At 40.9% G+C, this 26,709-nt stretch overlaps 1 protein-coding gene across 1 annotated transcript; it reads left to right on the top strand.

Annotated features, from left to right (window-relative positions):
• Positions 1-666: 666 nt before the first annotated feature.
• On the top strand, positions 667-26,709 carry LOC123966626 (glutamate receptor 1-like). Its single transcript, XM_046042768.1, has 6 exons — positions 667-686; positions 2,278-2,476; positions 2,753-3,000; positions 11,200-11,314; positions 19,182-19,316; positions 26,461-26,709. The coding sequence occupies exons 1-6, from the start codon at positions 667-669 to the stop codon at positions 26,707-26,709; spliced, it is 966 nt and encodes a 321-aa protein (XP_045898724.1).

The following is a 26,709-nucleotide window of genomic DNA, read 5'->3' as shown; positions in this document are numbered from 1 at the left end:
TATTTTTGCCCTGTAACTGTGTGTAGTTTATCGTTATTTATTTATTTATTTAGTTAAGGAAAATGGTAGCTGGTCTGTACTTATAGTGCCTTTCTAGTCTTCCCACAATCCAAAGTGTTTTTACACTAGTTCCCATTCACCCATTTACACAAATTTATACACTGATAGCCAACTGCTCATCAGAAACAGAAATTAACATTTACACACCGATGGCACAGCCATCAGGAGCAATTTGGGTTCCACTATCTTACCCAAGGACTCTTTGACATGCAGAGTGGAGGAGCTGTGGCGTCAAACCGCAGGTCTTCTGATTAACTGAGCAACCAACCCGTTCTATTTTATTTATCTTATTTTATTGTTTTATTCTGTTATAATTTAAAGTATTTCAGTATTTCTTTATACATTTGTATAAAATTTTATTGTGTAATCCCATTTGTATAATCATCATAGACTGTGGCTGTGTTCGAAACGGGCTAAACTGCTGTCTCAGAAGGTGTTTAACAGGACGGCGAGTGCTGTTCGAAATGGCTTGAACGATCTCTTCCTGTCTCCTGAGACGCCTTCAAGCTGCTCCAGTAACGGCCAGTTTTGAAGGCGACTTGATGCTGACTATTACCCATAAAGCAGCGCGGCTGTGGCCGCTGTAGCTTTCGAAAACTGGTCAAGATGGCGGACAAACAAGTCGAGTTTGTACAAAAATAAATGTTTTTAGTAGTTTCCTCGCTTCGATTTTTGAAAAGCTAGCGAAAACTAAACACTGAACTATCATAGTAGCCCGTGACTGTAACCAACCAAGTTTGTTCAGTATAATTTATGTATGAGGCGTCTGTTAGCCGTTTGACTTTTCAGTAGCTAGTTAGCTGACGTCACACGTTGCCGTAAGTGCTGCCCTAGAAGGCTGTTCAAAACTAATGTAAACAGAGCTGCCTTCACTTGAAGCTGTCTATTACGGTATCGAGGCAGCGAGGCAACTGCCTTCCGTTTCGAACACAGACTGTATATAAGAAGTGGACGTAGTCATCGTGACATCACCCATTGGTTTGTGGACCGCCGTTTTGAAGCCTCGACTTTGGCCGATAGGGCGCCGCCTGTTGATTTTTTGCAACCAGCGGCACCAGGCGTGGCCATATTTGGACGAGACGGTGGAGCTAATGGTCGTTTGTGGAGCTAGCTAGCTTGCTTAGCTAGGTGCATCTGTAATTCACGTTAACTTTCATTTTAACAGGGCTGATAAGTTTGTCTAGTGAACAACAGTCTTAAAACTAAACATACTCACAAGAGAAAGTGAACAGCCGACTCCTAATAAGCTTTTTCAACGCCGCAGGTTAAATTTACACAGTGCCGTGGGTATGAGTCATTCTAGCCGAATGATAGGTCGCCATGGTAGTGACTTGTCAATCACAAGGTAGCCCCGCCCTAAAGCCTCCCCTGCTTCCTGGTCTCTGTTCCTCTAAATGGGACCATAATTTACTAAATGAACATCATGCTGTGTTGAAGAAGACTTGAAACTAGCGACTGAGACCAGAAACTCATCAGGAAAGTGTTTACTGAGGGAATAAATCAGCTGAGAAGCAAAAATATTTTACCATTATTTCTAATGGACCCAGACTTCTGTTTGCAACCAGAAGAGTCGCCCCCTGCAATGCAAATGCAGGTTTAAGGGACTTCCGCATTGGATTCAGGTCTCTGACCAGAAGCTTCCCGCTTGATAATAAATATAAAGCTGAACCTTGAGAGTTGGTGGTAAGAGGTTAGGACAGACCTCGAGGTTTTGTGACATCCAGAGGCCAATATCCTTAAAGCAGTTGAACAATGAGTATAAGTAGTTAATGTTATCAGGAGTCAGTGAAATATAAAGTTGTGTATCATATGCATACTAGAGACAAGTGGAAGCATATACAGAATCTATTTTTGAAGCAATAGCACATGTTGAAAAGACCATGAACGTTATTAATATGCCTAAAAGCCTCCAGGTAAGAGAGGTCATGGAGGGGCTTGTGGCCAGAAGGGTGCGTGTTCAATTCCCAGAAAGTTTGAGTGGCTCTCGGCCCTCCGTCATTACCACCTCTGTGGTACCCTGAAGCAAGGCCCTTAATCCCCAAGTGCTCCTGTGGAGCTTCTCAGTGGCCGACAAATCAGATTGTACTGGGCAGCTTCATAACTATGTGAGTGTGAACACAGTGTTTCTCAGTGAGACCATCATGGGTAAATAACAGTAAAGAAATCGAGCTTAGGCTTCATCTGTCTTCTCCTTCCCACCCTCCTCGTTCTCTCCAGGTCTCTCTCAGGTCGAATCGTAGGAGGGGTTTGGTGGTTTTTCACCCTCATCATAATCTCCTCCTATACAGCCAACCTGGCAGCTTTCCTCACTGTGGAGAGAATGGTCTCCCCCATAGAGAGTGCAGAGGACCTGGCCAAGCAGACAGAGATCGCCTACGGTACCCTGGACGGAGGCTCCACCAAAGAGTTCTTCAGGGTGAGGACACATTGTTCTTGTTAATTTTGGTCTGCCAGAACCTGCTGTTATTCCGTAAAAAACAATTAAAGCGCTGTATTCTTTGAATTTCTTCAGGCCTGTGCTTTTGCTTTTGTTTCAGAAAATCTTTGAATTATATAAACTTGTCACATACATTTCTAGAAGTTGCAGTCAAAGGCAGCTGCAAGTTAAAAGGTTGTCCTACATCCCCAATAGCATGCTCACTAATTTTACCCTGATAATCTTTTTTGTGTTTACTGTCTGTTCCTTGTTTAGCGATCAAAGATAGCAGTTTTTGAGAAGATGTGGTCGTACATGCGGAGCGCAGACCCTTCAGTGTTTGTCAAGAATACTAATGAGGGCGTGAGTAGAGTCAGAAAGTCTAAGGGAAAGTACGCCTACCTGCTGGAATCCTCCATGAATGAGTACATTGAGCAGAGGAAACCCTGCGACACCATGAAAGTAGGAGGCAACCTGGACTCTAAAGGCTACGGAGTGGCCACACCCAAAGGATCGGCCCTCAGGTACACTCTGAATCTCTGGACAGGGGTCAGTGTGGGCTTCATGTTGGTGTCCTGTTTTGTCTGTTTTTATGTGAAATTTGGCCGGTCAGACCAGCTATGAGCATATCAAATGAATTCTACCCAGAGGTGTCCACCGATTCGGTTGATCCAGGTCATCAATACATTGCTCATGGTAAGCAAAAGTACCAGAACAACACTATAAAAAAAAAAAAAACAAGTAAATGTGCTACATTCAAAATCTTGCTTAAATGTAAAATATACTTAAGTATTATCAACAAAATTAAGTACTCAGTATGTAGAAAAATGTCTCCTGTGACTGACTGAGATTATTATCAGTAATACTGATGCATTAATGTGTAAGCAGCATTTTACTGTTGTAGCTGCTCAAGGTGGAGCAAGTTTTAACTACTTTACAGTTTGGTTCCCAACCTGGAGGACAGGCCCTCCAAAACTGAAGTACAGTAAAAGTAGAGTTAGGTATGAAAATTTCATATCACGATTATAGTTACCAAAATTATCACGGTTATCAGTATTATCACGGTATTGTTAAATTTGAAAATATGAAAACAAGTCTTTAGAAAACAGTGATAGTTACTGCAATGAGCATAATTACAGAGCAGTCTGCAGCGTTTCTCCTGTTCTGACACTTTTACAATTAATTTGACAGCTGCTGGATTTAAAATGAACAAGATATGCTGTTTGGTTGACTAAACAGCGTATCGTGTTGTCATGTGCAGTCATAGACTGTATATAAGAAGTGGACGTAGTCATCATGACTTCACCCTTTAATTGGTGGACCGCCGTTTTGAAGCCTCAAGTTTGGCTGATAGGGCGCCGCCATGTTGATTTTTTGCAACCAGCAAACCAGCACCGGACGTGACCATATTTGGACGAGACGGTGGAGCTAATGGCCGTTTGTGGAGCTAGCTAGCTTGCTTAGCTAGGTGCATCTGTAATTCACGTTAACTGTCATTTTAACAGGTCTTAAAACTAAGTGTACTCACCAGAAAAAGTGAATAGCCAATATGATAACTCACCATGATAACTACTTGTCAATCATAGATAATCCCACCTTAAGCCTCCCCTGCTTCCTGGTCTCTGTTCCTCTAAATGGGACCATAATTTACTAAATGAACATCATGCTGTGTTGAAGAAGACTTGAAACTAGCGACTGAGACCATAAACTCGTCAGGAAAGAGTTTACTGAGGGAATAAATCAGCTGAGAAGCAGAAATATTTTACCATTATTTCTAATGGAGCCAGACTTCTGTTTGCAACCAGAAGAGTCGCCCCCTGCTGGCCGTTCAATAGAATACAGGATTAAGGGACTTCCGCATTGGATTCACGTCTCAGACCGGAAGCTTCCCGCTTGTGTGCAGTGGACGAAAACAGTCTGCAGACACACAACGCACGCAACGCAAGAGCTGAAAGCGCCAGTTTACAAGCTGTTAGCAAGTCAAACAGACCAACCAAAGCTAAAAGTTCACTCATCCTGCGTTCACTGAAAGGTCATTTTCTTCTTTAAGTTTCCCTCAGCGCTCTCATAAAAACTAAAATACGACCAGACTTCAGAGTGACTGAAAAATATCTGCAGCGCTGTCCTCTGCCAACCCAAACAAACCCACATTGCGTACAACATACGTCGCCTGCTTCTGGGAGACTTTTTGATTTGATTTGATTCATTAGAAAGAAACAAAAATAAATGCATAACAAGATTCCATCACAGTGACATTATACATTTATACATTTATCAGAACTGTCGAGGATAACACAAGAAAATTACAAACTTATTTCCATTGTGGTCCTCGTTGTAGTCTCGCTAACTTTGGTTGATGCTGGACAGTATTTACCGTGAGTATATAATAGTGCAGGAACCGAACGCGGTTATCATGGTAATTAAAGTGTGTAATAATAACGGTCGGGAATGGTTTATCATTAAACCGATAATTGTTTTATCCTAAGTACAGTACTTGAGTAATTACCATGGGACAATAATTATGTGGAAACAGTTACGTTGTTAAAATAAGAACTATAACTGTGCTTAGACCACGTATTAAAATAGCAATGTATGTAAATGCATTATGACTTGTTATGACTTGTTCTGGGGCTTTTGGTCAAGAAGACTTTTACCAGAGACTTAAAAAACAATGACTTGGTCCCACCTCTGCAGCAGTAATGCATCGACCCACAGGACATTTTCTCAGAAAACCGGAGTTGTTTGATGAGGACATCAGAGCACCACTGTGCAGTGTACATCCAGTTTTTAGAGAGGAAACAAACTTCATAATTTCTTTTTACCCTCAATAATTTGTATACATGAAAACTAACCTGACCCTCACAGAACAGTCTGTCAGATTTGGGTTTTAGATTTGTTTACTGTCTGTGTGTTTGTCTGTCAGTCTGTCTGTCTGTCCGACTGTCAGTCTCTTAATCTGTCTCTCTGTCTGTCTTGTCTCTCTCTCTCTTTTGTTTGTCTTTGTCAATATGTGTGTTTGTCTGTCTGTCTTAGTGTTTCAGTCTGTCTGCCTGTTCCTGATCTGTCGGCCTGCTTATCTGTCTGTTGTTATGTCTTGTGTTATGCCTGTCTGACATGCCTACCTGCCTGTCTCTCTGCCTCTACAATCACCACCATACTGATCTATCTATCTGTCTGTCTGTCTGTCTGTCTGTCTATGAGTATTGCTGCTGTCAGATAAAACCTTGCATTAAAAACAAAATGTTGGTGAGCCTCATCCACATGTTTGTTTGGTTGATAGTTTAATTCAGCGTATAGTTACTAAAATAATCTACTGAATTAAATAAGATGATGATAATTACTAGCTGGGAGTGCTAGGGTGCGCTTTGGAGGCGCAGCATTTTTGTCAGCTGAGACGCTTTGGTTGCAGGATATCTAATTTTACTGGATGTAAAAATCGGCCTACTTGCTCTGCATTAAGCGAAGGCTGAAAAAAGTAAAGCAAGGGGTTCATGAGGTGTTGCGGCCGAGGAAACACCTCAGCGAAGTAGGCACGTTGTTTCGTTCGAGAGCTGAGATGGGTGAGAGCTTGGTGTTGAGTTTGGACTGCTGGGTAAAAAGTGACAGTGGCGAGCGCTGCGTCTTATAGAGGAGACGCGCCACTCAATCACATCCTCAGTACAACTCTATAGGGAAAGCCTGTAACGGCAAAGATGGCGGTTATCGCGCCCCTCCCGCTAGAAAGCCAATCGTCTGCTTTTAACAGCCAAAGCGGGAATCGTATTTCAGCCAGTCGTGTGGTTCGTAACGGTCTGTTTTAACCGGTCGCTTTTCAAACCTTATTGTGGGGCGAAGTTGTCAAACCTTTTCAGCGATCTTTATTAGATTTAACTGCAGACTCTATTCATGTAGTTTTTATGTCCCGGTGACCAGTGAAAGTGCAGTTCTGGCTCTCGCTCCATTCATTCAGACAGGAGCCTGGTTTTGTTAGTCTGAAAAAGCTGCCCAGCGGCGTTGCCAAGACGGCTGCCGAGTGGCAGGACTTGCCTATAAGGACTTGGTTTCACCCAAAGTTGACCGAAAATAACGCTAAGCGCCCAGTGTGCAATAGACGCTCAGTGCCTCGTCGTGCTGCTAGTGTTTTTACTTTAATGCTCGGTGCTCTCATTGCAATGAACTGAAAAAAGACGCTGGCCTCAGGAAAAAAAACACTTTGGTGGACACAGGGCCTAATACAACCAGCTGTAAGACCAACAACCATCTAAGTCAGCAACACCCCAGAAGACATAAATCTAAGAAATCCTAACCATAACCCGTGAGGAAGAATGAATGTATATTTTTCCCTCCTTCTCTTTGTCTGATTCAAGGCAAAAAATGGGAGATGCAGATGTTGTTTGACTAATTTATTGTGATCAAAATATATATTACATAGTGGAAGAATGAATTGTTGGTTTATTGAAGATGAAGTTTTCACTTACTAGGTATTGGCTTTGTTTTCCTGGCCATAAGATAACTGTCTCTAAGAGCTAATAACCAAAATAAAAATAAAAACAACAGTCTTAGCTCAGTTGAACATGAATATCATCAAAACTGGATATTTTATTTTTACCTGACAGCAGCATTTGAATGTCACATTTATCTCCCCTTTCTTTGTTTCAGACATCAGTGGACTTTGTCCACATTTTTATCAGATGTTCTGTGAGAGAACATCGTGTTACATTACTTGTTCTCATTCTTTCTGCTCCACATCAGCATTTTAAAGACAACCCAGAGTCGGAGAAAGGAAATTTCTCCAAAGATGAGATTAGTGCATGCTGAATGTTAGAATGTGTATGTTATGAAATTAATCACTAAAAAGTGTGTGTGTGTGTGTGTGTGTGTGTGTGTGTGTGTGTGTGTGTGTGTGTGTGTGTGTAGGCTCCAACAATATCAATCATTGCTACGCAAATTGGCTTGACATTCTGCCTTCGTAGTAAAACAGTTTTAGGTTTGTGTAAAGAAAATTAATAGGTGAACATGTCTAAGAGCTTTACAGTTCATGTATTGTAATTTCTACTGACCTATAAAATAAAAAGCGCAGCCACAGAAGTCATTCACCAGTGTTATTCATGTGCCTTTAACTGTAGATGCGGAAGCACAAAATCATTCAATTTTGTGAATTTCAATTTTGATAAAAGAACAAGGAGGTGTCGTTATCAGTTGCCTAGCAACGTATTTGCGTTAAACCGCTTGAATGTTGAACATGTCGGAAAATCACCTTTACATATCATAATGATTAGCTCAGGGGTTCTTTGAACAGACTCTGGCTCTGGGTTGACCGGCTATCATTCCTAACAGCTGACAACATCAAGTCAACTACTCCATTTCATCGTTTACAAGTTCCATCCAACTTGATGATTTCTGCTCATGTTGCTGCTGTATCTGCCGTTTCAGAAGACTTACAGTGACTATGCTATTGTTCTAAGTGGATCATTTGAAGAGTATTGTTCCAAAATGACATTCTTTACGTCTTTTCAAAGTGTTTGGTTGATTGATTAAAACAAATGAGTAGCACTGCCTAAACACTGAACACTTTGGAATAGGTTTTATAATGTTTAATAACATTTAAATATTTATAGTCCAGATGAGATGAACCAGAAGCAGGTGAAATATAAGCCCGTTAATTGGTCACTGATTGACAGCAAATGGCTTTGTAGCATTGATGCTGAACCGAAAGACCTGACTGAGATAATAACTAGGTAAGGAATACTGCACTAGTATGGCCAACCACCATTCTGACCAAAGTTTAATGGCAACTTCAATTGTGTCAAGAAAAAAACATAGTATTTTCATTTTTAAAATGACACATGCTTCATTTTCACAAGTATTAGGACAGTGTTGTTCTCGATTGTCTTTACACAACAAAACTCTTCTTTTGGTGTCGCTCTCATTACATTAATTCTATTGTCCCTTCAAACGAAGTACTTCTGGTTGACTCATCACTGATCATTTTAATTTTCAAACATCACTGCTACCTTATGCTACTCTGTAGTGTTGATCATCAATGGTATGCAAAGGGGAACAACAGGCAACTTGTTGGTATTCGTGTATTTTGTAAGCAAATACTACACAGTAGGAAATTAACACAAGTGCAAAATACAATTTGGCAAATGACTTTCCCTTCACTACACCTGAACTTGTTATCCCAACATGCATTTTATATTCCACGTGGCATTAATGTCCAAACATCTGACTGTTGTTCCTCCTTTATTTATCAGGTAATGAATGGAAATTAATGCAAGTTGAGGTTTGCTGCTTTTCAACCCAGACCATACTAAAATGGTAGTACGATCCTTAAGTAATATACAGCATAGTCACTGGGCACAACACAAGCCAGTGGAGCAATTTTGCCATCCATGAATCCATTCACACGTCACAGTCAAGCAGAGTAGCCCCAATGTTTTTGTCCCAAACAACTCCACCCAGCTCCTCCCGGAGGATTCCCATTAGATTCTAGGCAAGTTGGGAGCATATCTACGTTTTTACCCATGGATGTCCTATCAGTCTGTCGTGCTTGGGACCTGTCCAAAGGAAAACTTCCAAGAGAAATTCTTTCTAGGATTCTTCTGAAATGGCTTCTATGACTGTGAAGTAGCAGTGATTGAATTCAGACGTCCTCCCGAATCATCAAAGTCCTCCACTCTGACACCTCACTTCTTGGATCCTCAATGTAATTTTCTCACTTCGTCAGCCAATATTACATTTTAAATTGAAAGCTTTATATTGCTCAGTGCCATCTTCTCCACCACAGTTGAGTCCAAAGCCTGCATTACTTGCAGCCAGTGCCACGGCTCTTACTCCCAAGTGTAGAGAATGATGAATGATATCCAGTTGAGGTCAGCAATTCCCTATATTGAAAAGAGTCTGGGTAGTCAAAGTTCTTTGGATTGGAGTACTGTGGGCCAATTATCTACCTTTCATCTTCACTCAATAGGTGTTTCCACCCCGAGAAAGGTAACAATAAACTGGTTATCACTGCCAGGTCCATACTGACCGAATCTGCCTTGAACCAAATCCTCTGCCAACAGGCATTACACTTAACACTTGCCTGTAACGTTTCTGCTGGTGAGACCACAAAGTAATGGTTCCAAGATGCTCTTTCAGGATGTTCCCTGACTATGGGAGTCACAATCCCCAGCTCCTCGCCTCTGAGAACCACCCCAAGCCTGTTGCAGGAGCTGACACTGGTATCATTGATATAAATTTAGTACAGGAATGCCTGAGGAACTGACTATGTATAGCAAATGCTTGTACAGTTAGATTTGGCAGAAAGGAGAGCTCCAGATCCGCCCGCTCCCGTTGATTTTGTGACCATTACCGCCCGCTCCCGCAACATGTGTGTTGACATGAGTAAAAGAGGGACACAAATGTTTGGGCTATGCTAAACGGTCAGAAAAACCGACATAAATCATTGCATTCATTTTTGTCAGTAAGAATTGAGAAGTTTTCCAAATTTCAGACTTGCCTTGTTTTGGTCTTGTAAGATCGTGTGACGGAATCCAGCGAGGCTGTGCAGTGAGTAAACCTCACTCCCGACACCTTAAGACACGCACTGGCACCCGCCGCCAGTGGCCACGGACTTGAGCCTTGTCGTCTGCATGTCTACCTCCCGTACCTGAGGTCACCGGTTCAAGTCAGGCCCTCGCAGTACATTCTCGGTGAGCAGCTGCATACGCTCACTTTAATCTTCTTTTCAACTTCGTTTGTTGACTCCATCTGATCAGCGCTACCGCAGGACCCGCAGTATATTTTATATATATCTATATATCAACATAAAACAACAACATACACATACATACATATTATACTAAGTGCGTTTGGGGGAGTGGGAGGGACAAAACAGCACACTATAAATTACCAAATTGCTGTAAGTTTTTCCAGTGACGAATGTTCAGTGAGAAGATTGAACCAGTGTGAATTGATATTTGTGTTTCCAGTTTAAAAAGGATGACCTTTTTGGCAAGTGTTAAGGATACAAGAAGGAAAGGTTTGTGTGTGAGTGAAATATGAATTGAAGACAAATCACCTAACAAAGCAACTAAAGGGCTGTCAGGCTGCATGAATATAATTTAATATTACTAAGTCAAACGGCTGAAGTATGAGCCAGTGATGGTGAAGCTTGAATGAAGCAGCTGATGCTAATCAGAGTGCAACCTTAGTGCTCTCCGTGAACTAAAGTTTTGTCTATGAATCATACATTGGTATTGTCATGGGGCAATTGTTTCTTACAATGATGAATACGATTGGTCTTCTTTTTTAAAATGTGGCGGCTCACAGTGGACTGTCACCAGTCAGACCATTAAGTAAGAGGCTCGCAAACTAAGATTTCCTTTCCTTTCTTTTTGCTACAATCTGACTGGACGCAAGAATGGAAGCGTGGCTTGTGACTGCTTCTCTAGAACATATATAAGTATCGTCGGTAACATTTGCGATTTTTAAAAAGAGAGTTGAATGGCTGCAGCTTTCACACTAAAGGTATGTTGATGTGATGTGCACGTCTCTAAATGGTATGGAACAACATTCTAAGAAGGTCTGGGTTGAAAGGTAGCCTGTCTTCTAAAGAACCATTCATTTTACGATAACACCAATAAAAACATGCCTGTCATAAGTGGATACATGTAATGATGTTGCTATCTTCACTATGGCAATCCTCTGCTCATTAACACCTAGTTCCCTTTTATCCCTCATTACTATCATTCCCGTAGAAACCCTGTTAACTTGGCAGTGTTAAAACTGAACGAGCAGGGCCTGTTGGACAAATTGAAAAACAGATGGTGGTATGACAAGGGAGAGTGCGGCACCGGGGGAGGGGACTCCAAGGTCAGATCACCGTAACCCCAACGGGTAACGACAGGCAATGGTACACGGGGGTAACCGGCAACAACCCACAACTTAATTAACAAGCATTAAACACTCTGGATGGCACCACTGAAAAAAATACTGGAACCTAGTGTTTGGTGTCTTTCACAGTCGTAGTAACACTGGTTCTGTAGGAGGTTATTTGATCCATCAGAATGATTCACTCTTAGAGGAAAATATCTGACATCTCAGATACCTTCTGATCCAGGGGGTGTTTTACAAAAAACACTTAGAAAGCCTAGAAAGCAAGACAGGACTTAAAGAACAGATGCGGTTTATTATCAAAATGATCCTGACAGAGAGAAAAACAATAGTCTTTATCCAAAAATAAATACAATCAAGCATGATCTAGTATGCGTTCTTGTTACGGTTATAATCAAGGCTGATCTATGATGTATTCTTTATCACGTGGACATGTTTTGGACATAATGTAATACAGAAAATGCTCTAAAAACACTGGTGGTTTGGGAACGAGGTAATTTTCTGGATTGCCAAATTCAATCAGTAACAGGTGAGCTAGGTAGCAAGCTGGTGTCAACAATCTTTGATTCTTCCTCAAATCAGGGGTGAATAAATTAAAGATGTGGACGGTTATTCAGAGATCTACAACTGGGGACAGGTTCCACCAAATTTGCGTCATGTAAATTTGCAATATGAAATCATCTCCTCTCACTTTATTTGACAAGATTTGGAAGTTTTTCTTCACTAATCAAAACAAACAGCATAATTGTATTAAATGCGAGAGCCCTTTTCTGCTCTTAAGTATGTCAGTTTCAGAGTTTGACTTAAATAAACCATGTTCTGGGGAAATGAAGGTTGGACACTGGTTTAGGTATATTTATATTTTATAGGTATATGGTCAATATGATGTCAGGCACATGTACAGGAAAGGAGAAACTAAGCCAAGCTAACTGAAACCAGGATTACCCAGTTAGCCAGCTTAGTAAAATACCCCCTCTGGTCATTTTACCTCTGAAGTCAGTTCCTTGTTTAGGGACACTTTTGACTCCGCCCCCCCCCAAAAATGTTAAACTACAGCAATCCTTCAGCTTCTCTCCACCTCAAAATATAGTTTATATGTTTACTTGTTTTTTGAACAGTAGACTGTTTGCTCAGTAAACCCAAAGATCCCAGAGTGTTTTCAGCTCTTGCCGGTTACCCAAAGTGATATAGTAATACACATCTTGCACGTAGGGAGTCAGGCAAAACCAAGCTAGATGGAGTATTAATACATATCACTTTGACGCTGACATTTACCAAATACTTTGTGTGATTGTACCTGTTTTTTGTTTGTTTTTCTTTCTGTTGTTGTTGAGGTGTTCTCTGTAGCGTTCCAAAGCATCTTTACTGCAAATGCCAGTTTTGCTAAAATCGGTGCTGCTGCTGCAGCTGAACAATAACATAAGATAACATGGAGGTGCATAATGTTATTTATGTTATTCCCAACCCCCCTCCCCCTCCCTTCCTCACATGGTTCTGTGAAGAATCCCAGTAAACCTAGCAGTACTGAAGCTCAATGAACAAGCCATCTTAGACAAGTTGAAAAACAAGTGGTGGTATGACAAGGGGGAGTGTGGACACAAGGACTCCGGCAGAAAGGTCAGTTCTTGAGGTCGCTCGGTTGGTCCCGAGGTCATGTGTTGGTTTACCCCACCCCTCCTTACCCCCATCAGACCCACACCCCAAAATCCCAATTCAGCAGGTACACTCTGAAAAGAAAAAAAAGTTTCTTGCAGATATGATGTTTTTCTAAGTATGGTAGACGACAACTCATTCTCACTCCTGACTCGTCACATAGTGACGCTTGGTCGAGGCCCTTGGGCAACGCCCTGGGTACCCCTTTAGCATAATTTTTAGGCATTTAGGGATCCGCGGTCAAGTTAGCAATGTTTAGCAACAACAATTATGCAACGTCCAGTTAGACTTTCAAAATAAAACGCTAGCGTTTCGAAACATTTTCAGACAGCATGTTATTAAAGTTGTGAAGCTTTGCAATTTGGTTAGGTTTAGGCACAAAAAGTTCTTGGTTAAGGTTAGGAAAAGATCATGGTTTGGGTTAAAATAACTACGTTCATCAGTTAATGCGTAAGTTAACTAACGTCACTTGCATAACTTACGTACAATTTACATAACTTCAATAAGAATATTAAATGTTGACTTTCTGCTTCACACTGGACACAAACCCCAGTCTCCTGGTTCAAAGTCGGGGTTCTGGCCCTCCATCCACCGCAACCACCTCCTTACTCAGTCTTTTCTGTTAAATATCATATAGCTACCTTTACCGTCACAAGCTGACGCTACAGGACTTCCCCCAGTGCGTTGAACTATGTTGCTATAGGGATCCCCTGTGCGTCACAAACTGACTCCCATCTTGACCATGCGTCCATATGTGACGAGTCGGAGAGTGAGAATGGGTTGTAGAAGCATGTATGTTTATGCTTTTTCAATTAATGCTAATTGGAAGTTTTTCTTCATTGTTCGTCATTTTCTTAGTATCCGTGTACCAGCATTTCTAAAGCTCAAAATGTTTTAATTGTTTAACACTGTAGCCAAAGTTTTTTTGATTGTGGGCCTTATGCAGAAAAATATTAGAAGTCAGGGGTTGTGGTTTCAGTTTTGCCATGTTTAATCAACTGAGGTAAATGTTTTCTTGGTCAAGTAGTTGTTCAAGACGACACCGACATCTAGTGTTTAAACAAGGATGTGCAATGTACATCCAGTGCAATTTTTTAGAAATAAGCTCAAGCCATATTCTATTTTAACAAAAAATAAATAAAAGCTGCAGTTTTTACTGTGGACCATGGAAGTGGACATAGCCATTGTAACCCCACCCATAGGTTTGTGGACTAGCTTTTTGAACCCTCGAGTGTTGCATTTTAGCCATTGCCATCTTCTTTCTGGAACCTGAAGTGACAATATTTGGACAAGACTTTTGTGAGTTACTGGTCCCAGAAAGACATTGTTGGATTAAACAAACAAGATCTAATATGTGAATTTGTGAGCTTTAGAGATGCTGGCAGATGGATTTTGTTACTTTTGAACAGAGCCAGGGCAGCTGTTTCCCTGTTTCCAGTCTTTATGCTAAGCTAACTGGCTGTATTTACAGTGCAGACATGAGTGGTATTGATCGTTGAATCTAACTCTCAGCAGGAAAGCAAATATCAGTATTTCTCTTTTCCTTTAACTTCAAAACATAATGTCAAAGTTTGAAATACAAATTCAGCACGTGCTAGCACAAATATCTGCCTTTGTGATCACAATCAGTGAACATATTTTGGTTTATTTAAGAGCTTTTTGTTTTTAGAGTGTAACACTGCTGCTCAGCTGACCATTCTGAAGAACTGGAGGATAAGTCAATCAAACATGAACACATTTGGTACGTGAAAACCTCATGATTTCAGTTTGTACTCAGTAGCTGTCCACACTTGCTTACATGCTGAGTATATTTTATAAACTTAGTTCCCAAAGAAAGTTGTTCCAAACTCTGTAGTCAGACAAATTTATGCAAATTGATTTTTGAAAATGAGCCGGGCTTTTGCCAATTCTGACAAAGTAGACTTTTTGGAGATAAGGGGTTTTCATGTCTCCAGATCAGTAGATTTCTTCAGAGGCTTTTCTCTGCTCAGCCTTCCTTCTGTTCTCCAGAATATTCTGTGGTCAGCACAGTTCGCTGGAAGCAGCTGCAGACAGAAAGACAGAAAGACAGACGAGGGGCTCTGAATAATGTGACTTTTTACATCACTTTTAATCGCAAATCCTGACTGCCTTTGGGTGCCACATTTACATGTGTATTTTTAGACCATCTTGGTGGTTGTGCAATATCCTGGAGTTTAAAAAAAAAAAAAACTTTTTAGTTTTTAGGCAAACTTTTTGTCCTAAAGGTGGAAGAAGCACTTCTGCGTCAGCATGCAAAATCTGGCCCAGAAGAGAAGCTCAATGATATAGACAGATTTTTTTTTACATAAATGTCAGATGTAAAAAGTCAGATTTTCAGAACTGCAAAATATATTTTCTTGTATTTCCCTGTCTCTCTCTCTCGCAGTCACCCTATGATTCTCTACCTCCCTCTCTTTCTGTTTATGGCTGCTAACCAACAGCTGATGAAATTGAAGCTACTGACCACAGCTTTACCACCCCTCCTCTCTCTGCCCTCTCGTACACACACAATCACGGATGTTTTTGTCTCCAATCTGTCATGTACCTCCTGTTTCCTCCGAACTCGCTGTGTGACAGGCCTGACTAACAAATGGGAGAAAACGTTCATCCGTCGTTAGTGGGGAGAAAATACTTAAAAGTCAGACTGAAACTGCAATAATGTGAAAAACATTGGTCAGTGAGTTTTTCACATTAGTGAGTACGTTGGTAAAAAACACAACCACAAAGATATTAGGGAACGGCCACACTAATGCAAATACATTTTTCCCAAATCTCCACTGACTCTTTGCCACCAGCAAAACCTCCTCTGCAGAAGAAACCAGGATCACAGGGAAAAAAGATCAGATTGCACCAGAAATTGGAAAGCACGTTTACGTGCACTGTACTACATGTCACTAATCAGATTTACTTATTTTAGCAGGTTTGTTGACATTTCCCATGTAATCCTGTCTAATGTAATGTAATGTCCTTGACTGCAACCATTTAAAGTCATTCTGTTGTATATTTTTGGAGAAAAATTGAGGTTGTGCACACATCAAAATGCATTTTTAACTATAGAAAAATCTTTAATAATAACTTGAACTCAGAAAGATATATGCTCACCTTCAATTTCAAAATCCACTGTAAACTATATATACTTCTCTAATAGTTGAACCATAGTTGAAATACTAACAAGCCAGGAGCATTTTAGCCCCCATCAGTCAAAATGGCTAATCTTTACTTTCTCTGTACTTGGCTGTTTACTCCCCTTGACATTTAGTTCACAGAGTACTTAATAATACTCCACTGCCAATCTACTCTCCTTTCACTCAAAGGACAGCACTTGCAAGACAGCTTTTTTGGTCAATAGTACAAATTTGTGCATCAAATTCCACAAATTGAAATCAATGTGTAAAATTTACCAGGATTTACTTCGTCTCCAGGAGCAAATTCACTAATCACAGCATTTCTACTGAAAACACGTCCTGAAGCATCAGTTAGCAGCTAGGAACTTAAATCAGTATTTTATGTTGGTGCAATTTTCATGACCACAAAAAGATCCTGTGCTGAGAGCAACTTTCTGTCCATCCAACTGAACCCTTCCCCATATGGTGTCACTAATTCATAATTGTGTTATTTTCCAAAGAAATGTGGAGGAAGAAAGAGAAGAAACTTTTCTTTGCTTTGGATTAATTTGTATAAAATAATAAGCTGGACAGAATCTACATAACAATTTCAAAGTTGTCAGCATCAGTGTGGACAAGTAAAATAGCCTGGACAATATGTTGATGAATATTAATTATCTCATGTTCCTTTATGTTTTCTCAACTGATGTGATTTTGAGTTAACACTAATATTGAAAATAAAGAGAAGAAGTGTAACATGATTTCAGTCTGACTTTAAAGTGGATTTTAGTATAATTTCACAGAAGCTGATTGGCTGAGGTTAACATGACTGTTTGGAGAGGAAAGCCCCCTGATAGGCTCTCACCCTATTCACAGCACTTCCTGTTGAAGAGAGGCAAGGCCATTATGAGTGCTTTTTCCTTCTGTTTTTTGTTAACAGACTGCATGCTATTGGATGTGAAAGATAAGTCACACCCACCAAAACCAAGGGATGCATGTGACAGAAGAACACGCAACAACTTATGTCATGAGAAACAAGTGCTGAACAACCAATCAAATTCTGTTTTTTTTAAAGTCATGTTTTCAAAGGATTTAAAAAGTAAACGAGTTGAGGAGACAGAAATGATACTGGACTGTGATGAACAGCAGAGATATCACTGTTTTTTATTCATACTGAATATACAGTTACTGTGGTTTAGTTGTGAAACAGCAAAGCTGAAATGTGAACTAGGTAGATTAAGTAAGTTTTTAAAGCCCTGCATATACTTGCTTTTAACTATGCGTTCAAAAACGCCAGATGGCTGTCACGCGTATCCTGCTTTGGAGTGTAGGTTGTGCACGTCTCCAGAAATTAACGCTATGCGTCCGCGAGATGCAGTTCAGCACATGAACGTGGGGGCAGGATGTTGATCTGACCGGCAGGTCAGCAGCACTCTCCTGTTCCACACACCAGCCCAGGTGGTGGCCGTACGCAGTTGGTTTGCCAACCGCCATTAAACGCAGAAGAAGAAGAAGGTCAGCTGCAGACTTTAAAAAAGGAGATTTACGGCGGGATGTTTACAATAAAACTCCTGGAGCTGGTCCACAAGTACCAAGATCGTTCTGATGTCTCATTAAAATCATAACTTCTGCGAGTGTCGCTATTTTTGGTTTGTTTACGTTGTGCAAATTCGGAAGTTGTCAAGGAAGATAATCCGGTGTCGGCCAGGGATGATCCGGCCCTGATCTGCCCCCTAGTGGATTCAGGTTTAATCCTCCAGGCACATTAAAAGTACGCAGGCAAGTACAACGCTGTTTGCGTCGCCGCCGCCAATCTACGCCTATGCATTGTTAAAAAGCAAGTATATCGGCGGCTTTAAAGTCAATGAATTAACAACGTAGTCTCTATAGATAGATTTTCTTAGTTTTCCCTTATTCTGTTTGCATTTTTTGGCATGAAGTTGCATGTATATAAATATGGATTGCCAAAGGCTGTGATTTGAGGCAATGGAAAAGGTCATTTTACCCTTGGTAAGAGATGAAAATTAAAGGGGTACTTCACCAATTTGGTATGGCTTCCATAAAGTTGGGAGACTCACAAGAGACAGCTTATCAAATCAAAATTTATACAACTCTTAGTCTGTAGTGTGGGTCAAGTTCCCAACATTCTGGATAATACATTTCCCAGAATGCACCTGTATAGCATTTGTTTGTCCCCATTCTGTGTTCCAATTTAAATTTGAATATCCAGTTTAAACTTTTTGATACTGGATTACTTAACATAGAAACACGGGACTCTCCCGAATACTGTAACAATCATATGTCTTATGACTGCCAGTTCCAATTTATTTCTCAATTTCTTTTCTGAGAAATTTAATGGCAGATGGCTCTAAATACTACAACACCCATGAGCCAGTGGCCACTGCAGCTAAGGAGAAGAAGCCGGTGAGAGGTGTGAATCAGAGGGATACCAATTTCAAAACCGTGTGATTGATTTTGTGAATCCAACTCAGAAAAGAAAATACATTTTTGGATGTAGTTTGTGTTATTGGTTTTCACAACAGCGTAACCTTTAGCAAGCAGTTAGCAGAACACGTAATAATTACATATTACAATAACACTAGGTGACAGGATGTTTCTTGCTGAAACGCACCTTGGGAGTCGTAATAATCTTCTCCCTGAAGTTTATTATCTACTCAACCTTGACTTAACTTGACTTGACTTAACTGAAGAACAAGATATTTTCTTACGCAGTAGTTCATGCAGATCAAAGCCAAAGAAGTGCTCCGATTGTGAGTCAGTGAACATTGTCTGCGCAGGGTGATGATAAACTGATCTTAGTATGTAAAATCAGTGGAGTGCCCCTTTAAGTATTCATGTAAATAAATATTTATTTCAGTTCTTAGTCAGACATCGTCACATGTTGCCCCTTTCATCACAGTCTCTAACAGTGTCTTGTTAGTTAGAAAGATATTTGTTCTTTTTTAGCTACAAGGGTGGTTCTAGTTCTAGTTTCTCTAACTATACTGATATCATGGGCATCTGCACCATGATTGGTTGTCCCTGACACCACCTCTCTGCGCTGACAGGACAAGACAAGCGCTCTCAGTCTGAGCAACGTGGCGGGAGTGTTTTACATCCTGATTGGCGGGCTGGGGCTGGCCATGCTCGTGGCTCTGGTCGAGTTCTGCTACAAGTCTCGGATTGAGTCGCGAAGAATGAAGGTGAGTCCAGTTTGGTCAGATTCGACTGTTTGATGAGCTGAGCCACTGAAAGCTAGTAATGCACATTTTTCACAGTTCTTTGTTCACAGGATTATACTGAATACAAATACATTTAATGCAACGACTATTGTGTCCAGAAATATCGAGGTAAACTGATGTGCTAGTCCTGCATTCAAGACTTTATTGAAGTGAAAGCACAAAAGTATTTGAATTAAAATATAGTTACAGCACCAAAAGTAAATGTACTTATTATGCAAAATGACCCATTTCAGAATAATGTATATTATGCTACTGTGTTCTAGTTATTATTGATAAATCAATGTACGTATCACTTTAAAGACACTCACTGCTCGACAAGGAACTACAGGCAGAGAGGAGGTGCATTTAAAATGCACACAAAAATTTTTATTGTTGTATATAAATGTAAACAAATCCACAAAAAATAAAGGTTCACAAATGTATTTGTGATGCACACACAAATATTTCTTGTTTTAAATAAATAAAATAAAATAATAAAAATCCACAAATGTATTTAAACATCAAAAACATATTTGGTTTTGTTATATTTACACTGAACAAAATTATTAAGGCAACACTTTTGTTTTTCCCCCCATTAAGGCCTATTTTGCTTAAATATTGTTCACAACTCTGTCAAAATCTGTGTTAGTGAGCACTTCTCCATCCAGATAATCCATCCACCTCACAGGTGTGGCATATCAAGATGCTGATCAGACAGCACGGGGACTGCACAGGTGTGCCTTAGGCTGGCCACAATAAAAGGCCTTAGGCTGGCCACAATAAAAGGCCTTAGGCTGGCCACAATAAAAGGCCTTAGGCTGGCCACAATAAAAGGCCACTCCGTAATGTGCAGTTCCATCACACAGCACAACGCACAAGTTTTGAGGGAGCGTGCTGACTGCAGGAATGTCCACCAGAGCTGTTGCCGTTCATGTTGCTGTTCATTTCTCTACCATAAGCAGTCTCCAAAGGCCTTTCAGAGAATTTGGCAGTACATCCAACCGGCCTCACAACCGCAGACCACGTGTAACCACACCAACCCAGGACCTTCACATCCAGCATCTTCACCTCCAAGATGGTCTGAGACCAGACACCCGGACAGCTGCTGCAACAATCGGTTTGCATAACCAAAGAATTTCTGCACAAACTGTCAGGAACCGTCTCAGGGAAGCTCATCTGCATGCTCGTCGTCCTCATCGGGGTCTCGACCTGACTGCAACTTCACATTGCCGTTGAAGAGGAGTGGACCAACACTCCACAATCGGCCACAATCAACAACCTGATCAACTCTATGTGAAGGAGATGTGTTGCACTGTGTGAGGTAAATGGTGGTTACACCAGATACTGACTGGTTTCCAGACCCCCCAATACAGCCTTTTATTGTGGCCAGCTTAAGGCCTTTTATTGTGGCCAGCTTAAGGCACACCTGTGCAATACTCACGCTGTCTGATCAGCATCCTGATATAGTACACCTATGAGGTGGATAGATTATCTCGGCAAAGGAGAAGTGCTCACTAACACAGATTTTGACAGATTTGTGAACAATATCCGTGAGAAATAGACCTTTTGTGTACATAGAGAAAGTCTTAGATCTTTGAGTTCAGCTCAGCGCAGGTTTTGCAAACTGTTAAACCTGCATTTACAAACTGTTTATTTTTATTTGAAAGGAAATTATCTGTAGTCAATCAGGTGTCTCCTTCCACTTTAGCCAAACACATAATGTAGATTTAAGGGTCTCATTTAATGTAGAAGTGTAATGATTTTTGTGACATTAGCAGAGAAGCTCTTTATTTCAAGTGAGGCTCTGGACCTGAGTTTCTGTTGCTTGATCTTCTTTATAGAGCAGACTTCCAGCAGCCACAGGGCAGGAACACCAACATTGGTGCCATCTAAAAGTGCATCAACTGGACTCAGCTTATCTGACACACTTTAACGCCGGCGTCTGTATGCAATGAAACTGCGGTCGCCTCATTACAGACTATGCCGGTTAATACTGAGAGTTTGATAGGCTGCTCAAAAGGAACAAACAAGTCATTAGAGCCGTTTTCTCCACAGCAGAGGCACCAGTCTGTTACTCTCAGCTTTGCTGGACTTTTGTTATTCACTTCACATGTGCGTCTGAGCACAAAGACTTAAAACCCTTGCCGAAGGCTGCTGTGATACAAAATGTGTGGAGGATTTCATCAGTCAGAGCAGATGGAGGGGTGTGCAGAGCAGGGTTACACTGCAGTTACCTGCTGCAGATGTATTCATGTATGGACGAGAACTGCACCTGGGACTAGTAGTCAGTAGATTAATATACCATGATACATTCTCTCCTGATACATTATTTATAACTTTGTCACTGTTCTGGTGTCTGCCACTTCCACCTCTCCCCCCCCCCCAAGTTTTATGGCTGTTCTGTTTATGCTGCAACATAACAAATGGTCAATTTGTTCAATACTGTGGTTTATGGCCAAATACCTGCAAAAGGAATTACATTCCCATCGGTCTCAGCTGTGTTTAGTGCAGTTTCCCACAGTCACTGGCATGGCTGTAGACTCTTAGTCTTATTTTCCTTCTTGACTTGGTCTCATTGGTTTCATTTCATCCCTGGGTAAATTGTCCTCATCACTTTTGTTCCTGTAAAACACTTCTATTATGATTTATTTGTCATCCTGCATAACATGCAGTATGAAACTATCTTAGCACCATGACATGTCAAATTGAAAAGGTATTGCAGAGAGAGTATTTTCATTGCGGCACATCTTGCACCCTGCTATTTATTCTAGGAAAGTTTTTTTGTTGTTGTTTAGGGCACAAAATCACAAATCTGTTGTCTGATGTTTTAACAGGTGGCTGTTCCGCCCGCAGGCAACAACATCGATAAAGTTCGTGCAGAGACAGATGCTGTACTGTTGTGTTTTGACTTACAATCATAACAAAATCCTCTATCAAAGTGAGAGTGATGGGGGAGAGACTAAAGAGAGAGATACAGTTCCTCATAGTGTTTACAGTGTTTAGAGGTTGACCCAGGTAGATTATAAGCTGTTAACTGATTGCTGAAAGCAGGAAGGAGATAAGTGTTTGACTTTGTTGTTCAGATGTGGGAGCGCAGCCTCCGAGGTGTTGTGAGTGTTAGAGCCACTCCAGTAAACGAATAAACCTGGGATTTATTTGTACCAATCTGCTTGACGACTGTTGATGCCAGGCAGCAAACAGCGAGGGGATGTGGGAGCCTCAGAGGCCTGATACAGGATATTAATTCTGGATCCACATCATTAGTTTCACTGAGGGGAGACACACAGAGAGAGAAAGCTTTACTCTGCTACTCAAAAACAACTTTTACCGTTCTCACTAATGGTGAGGACTGAAGACACACATGTAGTATACTCCTTGAAGACTGTGCTTTCCAAACAGCTTTGGTTATTTGTTCAAAAACCTTCAGATGAACCATCTTTACATTCAGTTCAATATAATATAGTGTACAAACTGTGAGGCAAAGATACTTTGTTATGTGAAAGGGACAAGTGCTAAGTGCATGCCGGGGGAATAAAAACTGCTAGTTTTTAACTAACTAGTTTGGCTGCTGATTGATGCGATTTTCTTCCAGATCCATCATTTCTCAACAAATAGACAAGATACACATATTTTTAGATTCAGTGTGACTTACGCTCCCAGAGGAGGATCATTATCTCTGATGTCCATTGCGAATAAACGTCCATAACTCCACTTAGAAATCATGGAACAAAGATGCTTCTTATTCCTCCAACTTGCCTGAGAAGAATCAGGTTTGTAAGTTTTCTTCAGTATTGAAGTAATCCAGAGATAGTTGTCTGTCTCTATTGGTGCACTGCATACATAATGCAGTGCACCAATGCTAAAAGCTAATTCAGCTACTTTTATTGGTGCTAATTTGTCAATTTGCCAGTGTAAACAAATATAGGCTACTCAAGTTGTAGCTCACAGCTTAACTCACAGAAACCTTGGTGGGTGGTGACGGTGCAGTGGATAAGACACATGCCTTTGGTGTGAGACACCAGGGTTTGAAACCCCGGTCAGACACCAATGTGTCCCTGAGCAAGACCCTTCCTAGTTGCTCTGTGCAACCGCTGATATCTATATATATATATATATATCTCAAAACATTTTACACTTTGTGTCAACATGCCATTCTGATCAGACTTTTTTGTCACCTGAAAGTCTGCACTGAGGTCCGAAGCAAAGTTCATGTTCTGATACATTCGGTTAGTTTTGGTTTGGTTTCACTACAATTCTGCGACCGCACTGAAGGACTTTACATGACAGACCTGCGTCCTGTCGTCATCACCTATGTGGGCTTCGTCTCCCTATACTTTACATTGATTGGTTTATTAAACAGTTCAGCGGATATCTTTGACAAGAATGAATGAATAAAAAAATGAACATATGCATATTTGCCACTATATTAGTAACTGTTTCATAGTAGTTTCAAGTCAAGGCCTGTCCCAAATATAGGCAGGGTCAATTCAGTGATTTTAGCAAATAAAACCACGGGCTATTATTCAAAGTTTAACGGTAAGTGGTGGCGTAGACCCCCTCCTCTGTTCAATGACGGCTTCTCCACCCTGGTGTAGATGCTTCCTTGACACCTCTTTCAAACCATCCATCTTCTCTGTCTAAAATGTGCACCTGCTGGTCCTCAAACGAGTGTCCTCTGTCCTTCAGATGTAAGTAGACTGCAGAGTCTTGACCTGAGGAGTTGGCCCTTCTGTGTTGAGCCATGCGTTTGTGTAGTGGTTGTTTAGTCTCCCCAATATACAGGTTGTTTTTGGAGCCAGGGAGAAACGATTGAAAGTCAGCGCTCGACTTCAATCTGTAATGTTAAGAACCACAAATCAAGCCAGAAATCTTGGTGTAGTCATGGACTCAGACCTGAATTTGAGGAGCCACATTAAGACAATTACAAAGTCAGCCTACTATCATCTGAAGAATATATCAAGGATTATCTTCAGTCGACTCGACTGCTGTAACAGTGTCCTTACAGGGCTCCCTAAGAAATCCATCAGACAGCTGCAGCTGATTCAGCTGCTCGAGTCCTCACTAAGACCAAAAAGGTGGATCACATCACTCCAGTTCTGAGGTCTTTACATTGGCTTCCTCTATGTCAAATAATTGATTTTAAAACCCTGCTGTTAGTTTAAAAAGCACTAAATGGTTTAGGGCCAAAATACATTTCTGATCTTCTGCTTCGTTACAAACCATCCAGACCTCTCAGGTCGTCTGGGATCAGGTCTGCTTTCTGTCCCCAGAGTCAAAACTAAACAACTGTTAGCATTAATATCAAGCCTGCACAAAAGGCAGTAACTAAATACATTTATTAAAGTACTGTACTAAAGTACAAATTGTTATGTGTGTACATAAGAGCTGGACCCAAAAGCATGACAGAGACAGATCACAGTTCACTAATCAAGAGAGTTTATTGAGGAATAAACAGTTTGTTGGGGGCGAGGGAGTTATCTCCGTATATCTGGAACAAACTCCCAGATAACTGCAGGTCTGCTGAAACTCAGTCCTTTTAAATTAAGACTGAAGACTTTTCTTTTTACCACTGCCTTTAACTAGTAGATTGATAACTTACACTGCACTGTAACTTTTACTGTCCTGTTTTCTTTTTCTTTGTTTTTAGCTTTTTACCATTGCTTTTAATTAAATATTTACAAGGTGAGAAATGAGTAGGTAACTGAGTGAAAAGATAATGAGTGAGATTGATCAGAGTGAAGGAAGTGGTCTTAAATCTCACGCCTGAGTGATTTGCAGGAACCTTCTGTCCACCTGTAAATGTGCAGGTGGGTCCAGAGTATAACTGGACCACAGACATGTCCTGGTTTCTCTGTAGTGTCCGAGGGTTTTTGGAGTTTCAGTGGACCCAAAGATTGCTATGGACCCAAGTACAGACTAGCTAGAGAGAGTAGATTAAGTGAACTTCTCTGTTTATTCTCTTTTCAAAATAATTGTAACTCAATTATTTGCTCAACCCCTCAGCCTGTTTTTATTTTTCATTTAACTCTTTTAACCCTGATTGTACACAGCACTGTAACTTTTATTATTTTTTTCATGTGTATTTTTTCAATTTCTTTATGTTGCTTTTAAACTTTTTTATATTTCCCTGTTGCTTTTATGTTTTATGTAAAGCACTTTGAATTACCTTGTTGTTGAAATGTGCTATACAAATAAACTTACCTTGCCTTGTAGGAGTTTTCTGTATACTCCAATGTGCAGGCTCCTGTCCTCATAAAATTTGTTGCAAAGAGTGCCACTTATTTTCAGTTCCTCACTACAAATGCTCCCCAAATTCACCTCTTTTTAAAGATATGCAGATGTCTCTCAAATTACATTGACTTACTCTCATTTGAAACAACTTTTGGATTCTTAAAAACGACTTGTGCTCTTTTAAAGTGTCTGAGGCAATCAGCTGCACTTTGTGTTTAGTGCCAATTAGCTAAATTTAGCATGTGAAACTGACGATGGTGATCATGATGTCTGCGAAACTTCAGCATGTTAGAATTATCTTTTTGAGTATCTTAGCATGCTCTCTCATGTGGTTGTTTGGAGGGCGTGATGATGGATCTCCATTTCTCACACTTCCGGGTTGGAAAGTCGCTTCACCAGCGTATGCGGTTACTAACACCTGTGTTGTTACCGCAACAACCCACACAGATAGGTTGGTGATGTCTGGACACACAAATCCGATATGATTACTTGTTAATTACAGTGCAGACAGTCTGCTCAGATTTACCTGCAGTCTGAAAAAAAGTCTTGCTCCAATTTTAACAGGAAATCCATCAAGCAAGGTGTTCTGAAAAGGCAGATTCCTGATTCGATGATTTTATTGATGCCAGACTAGTGAAGGCTGAGAGAGAAAGTGCAAAGAAGCTAAATTTGGAGTGGAGGAAGAAGAGTTTTATTTTTACCTGAGACAGGTTGAAACAGATTCACCTGCCAAACAACGGTGAAAACAACCTGGACTTATTCCACTGAATCTTAAAACCTTAATGGATCTCTACACCTGACTCCTCAGAACTTGCAGGATTGACAAAACTTCACTATGTGTTAATCAATGTGTCTTTAAATCATAAACAAGCTCCTCTTCTCCTCGGTCTTGCAGGAGCTTATTGATGCCGCCATGATGAGCACCAGCCTTGGCGGGGTGGCGGGCGTAGGAGGAGGGGGAGGCGTGGCGGCGGGTGGTTATGGAGGAGGAGGAGGAGGAGGAGGAGGAGGAGGAGGAGGAGCATCAGGTCTTGGAGGCGAGAACGGCCGCGTGGTGACGCACGATTTCCCGAAATCCGGAGCTCAAGGTTTACCCTGCATGAGCAAAGCTGGCGGCCTGGGACTGTCCTCCACAGGCATGTGA

This window comes from Micropterus dolomieu, unplaced genomic scaffold (assembly GCF_021292245.1).
Source record: "Micropterus dolomieu isolate WLL.071019.BEF.003 ecotype Adirondacks unplaced genomic scaffold, ASM2129224v1 contig_13842, whole genome shotgun sequence".
NCBI lineage: Eukaryota > Metazoa > Chordata > Actinopteri > Centrarchiformes > Centrarchidae > Micropterus > Micropterus dolomieu.
The sequence above is the reverse complement of the archived record's forward strand: the minus strand, read 5'-3'. Positions and strand labels throughout refer to the sequence as shown.

Excerpts from the sequence above, each read along its gene's own strand:
- LOC123966626 (XM_046042768.1), top strand. The coding sequence starts at position 667 with ATGGCGGACAAACAAGTCGA. Across the intron at positions 11,315-19,181 it reads CCGGGGGAGGGGACTCCAAG|GACAAGACAAGCGCTCTCAG; the intron begins GTCAGATCACCG and ends CTGCGCTGACAG. Across the intron at positions 19,317-26,460 it reads TTGAGTCGCGAAGAATGAAG|GAGCTTATTGATGCCGCCAT; the intron begins GTGAGTCCAGTT and ends TCGGTCTTGCAG.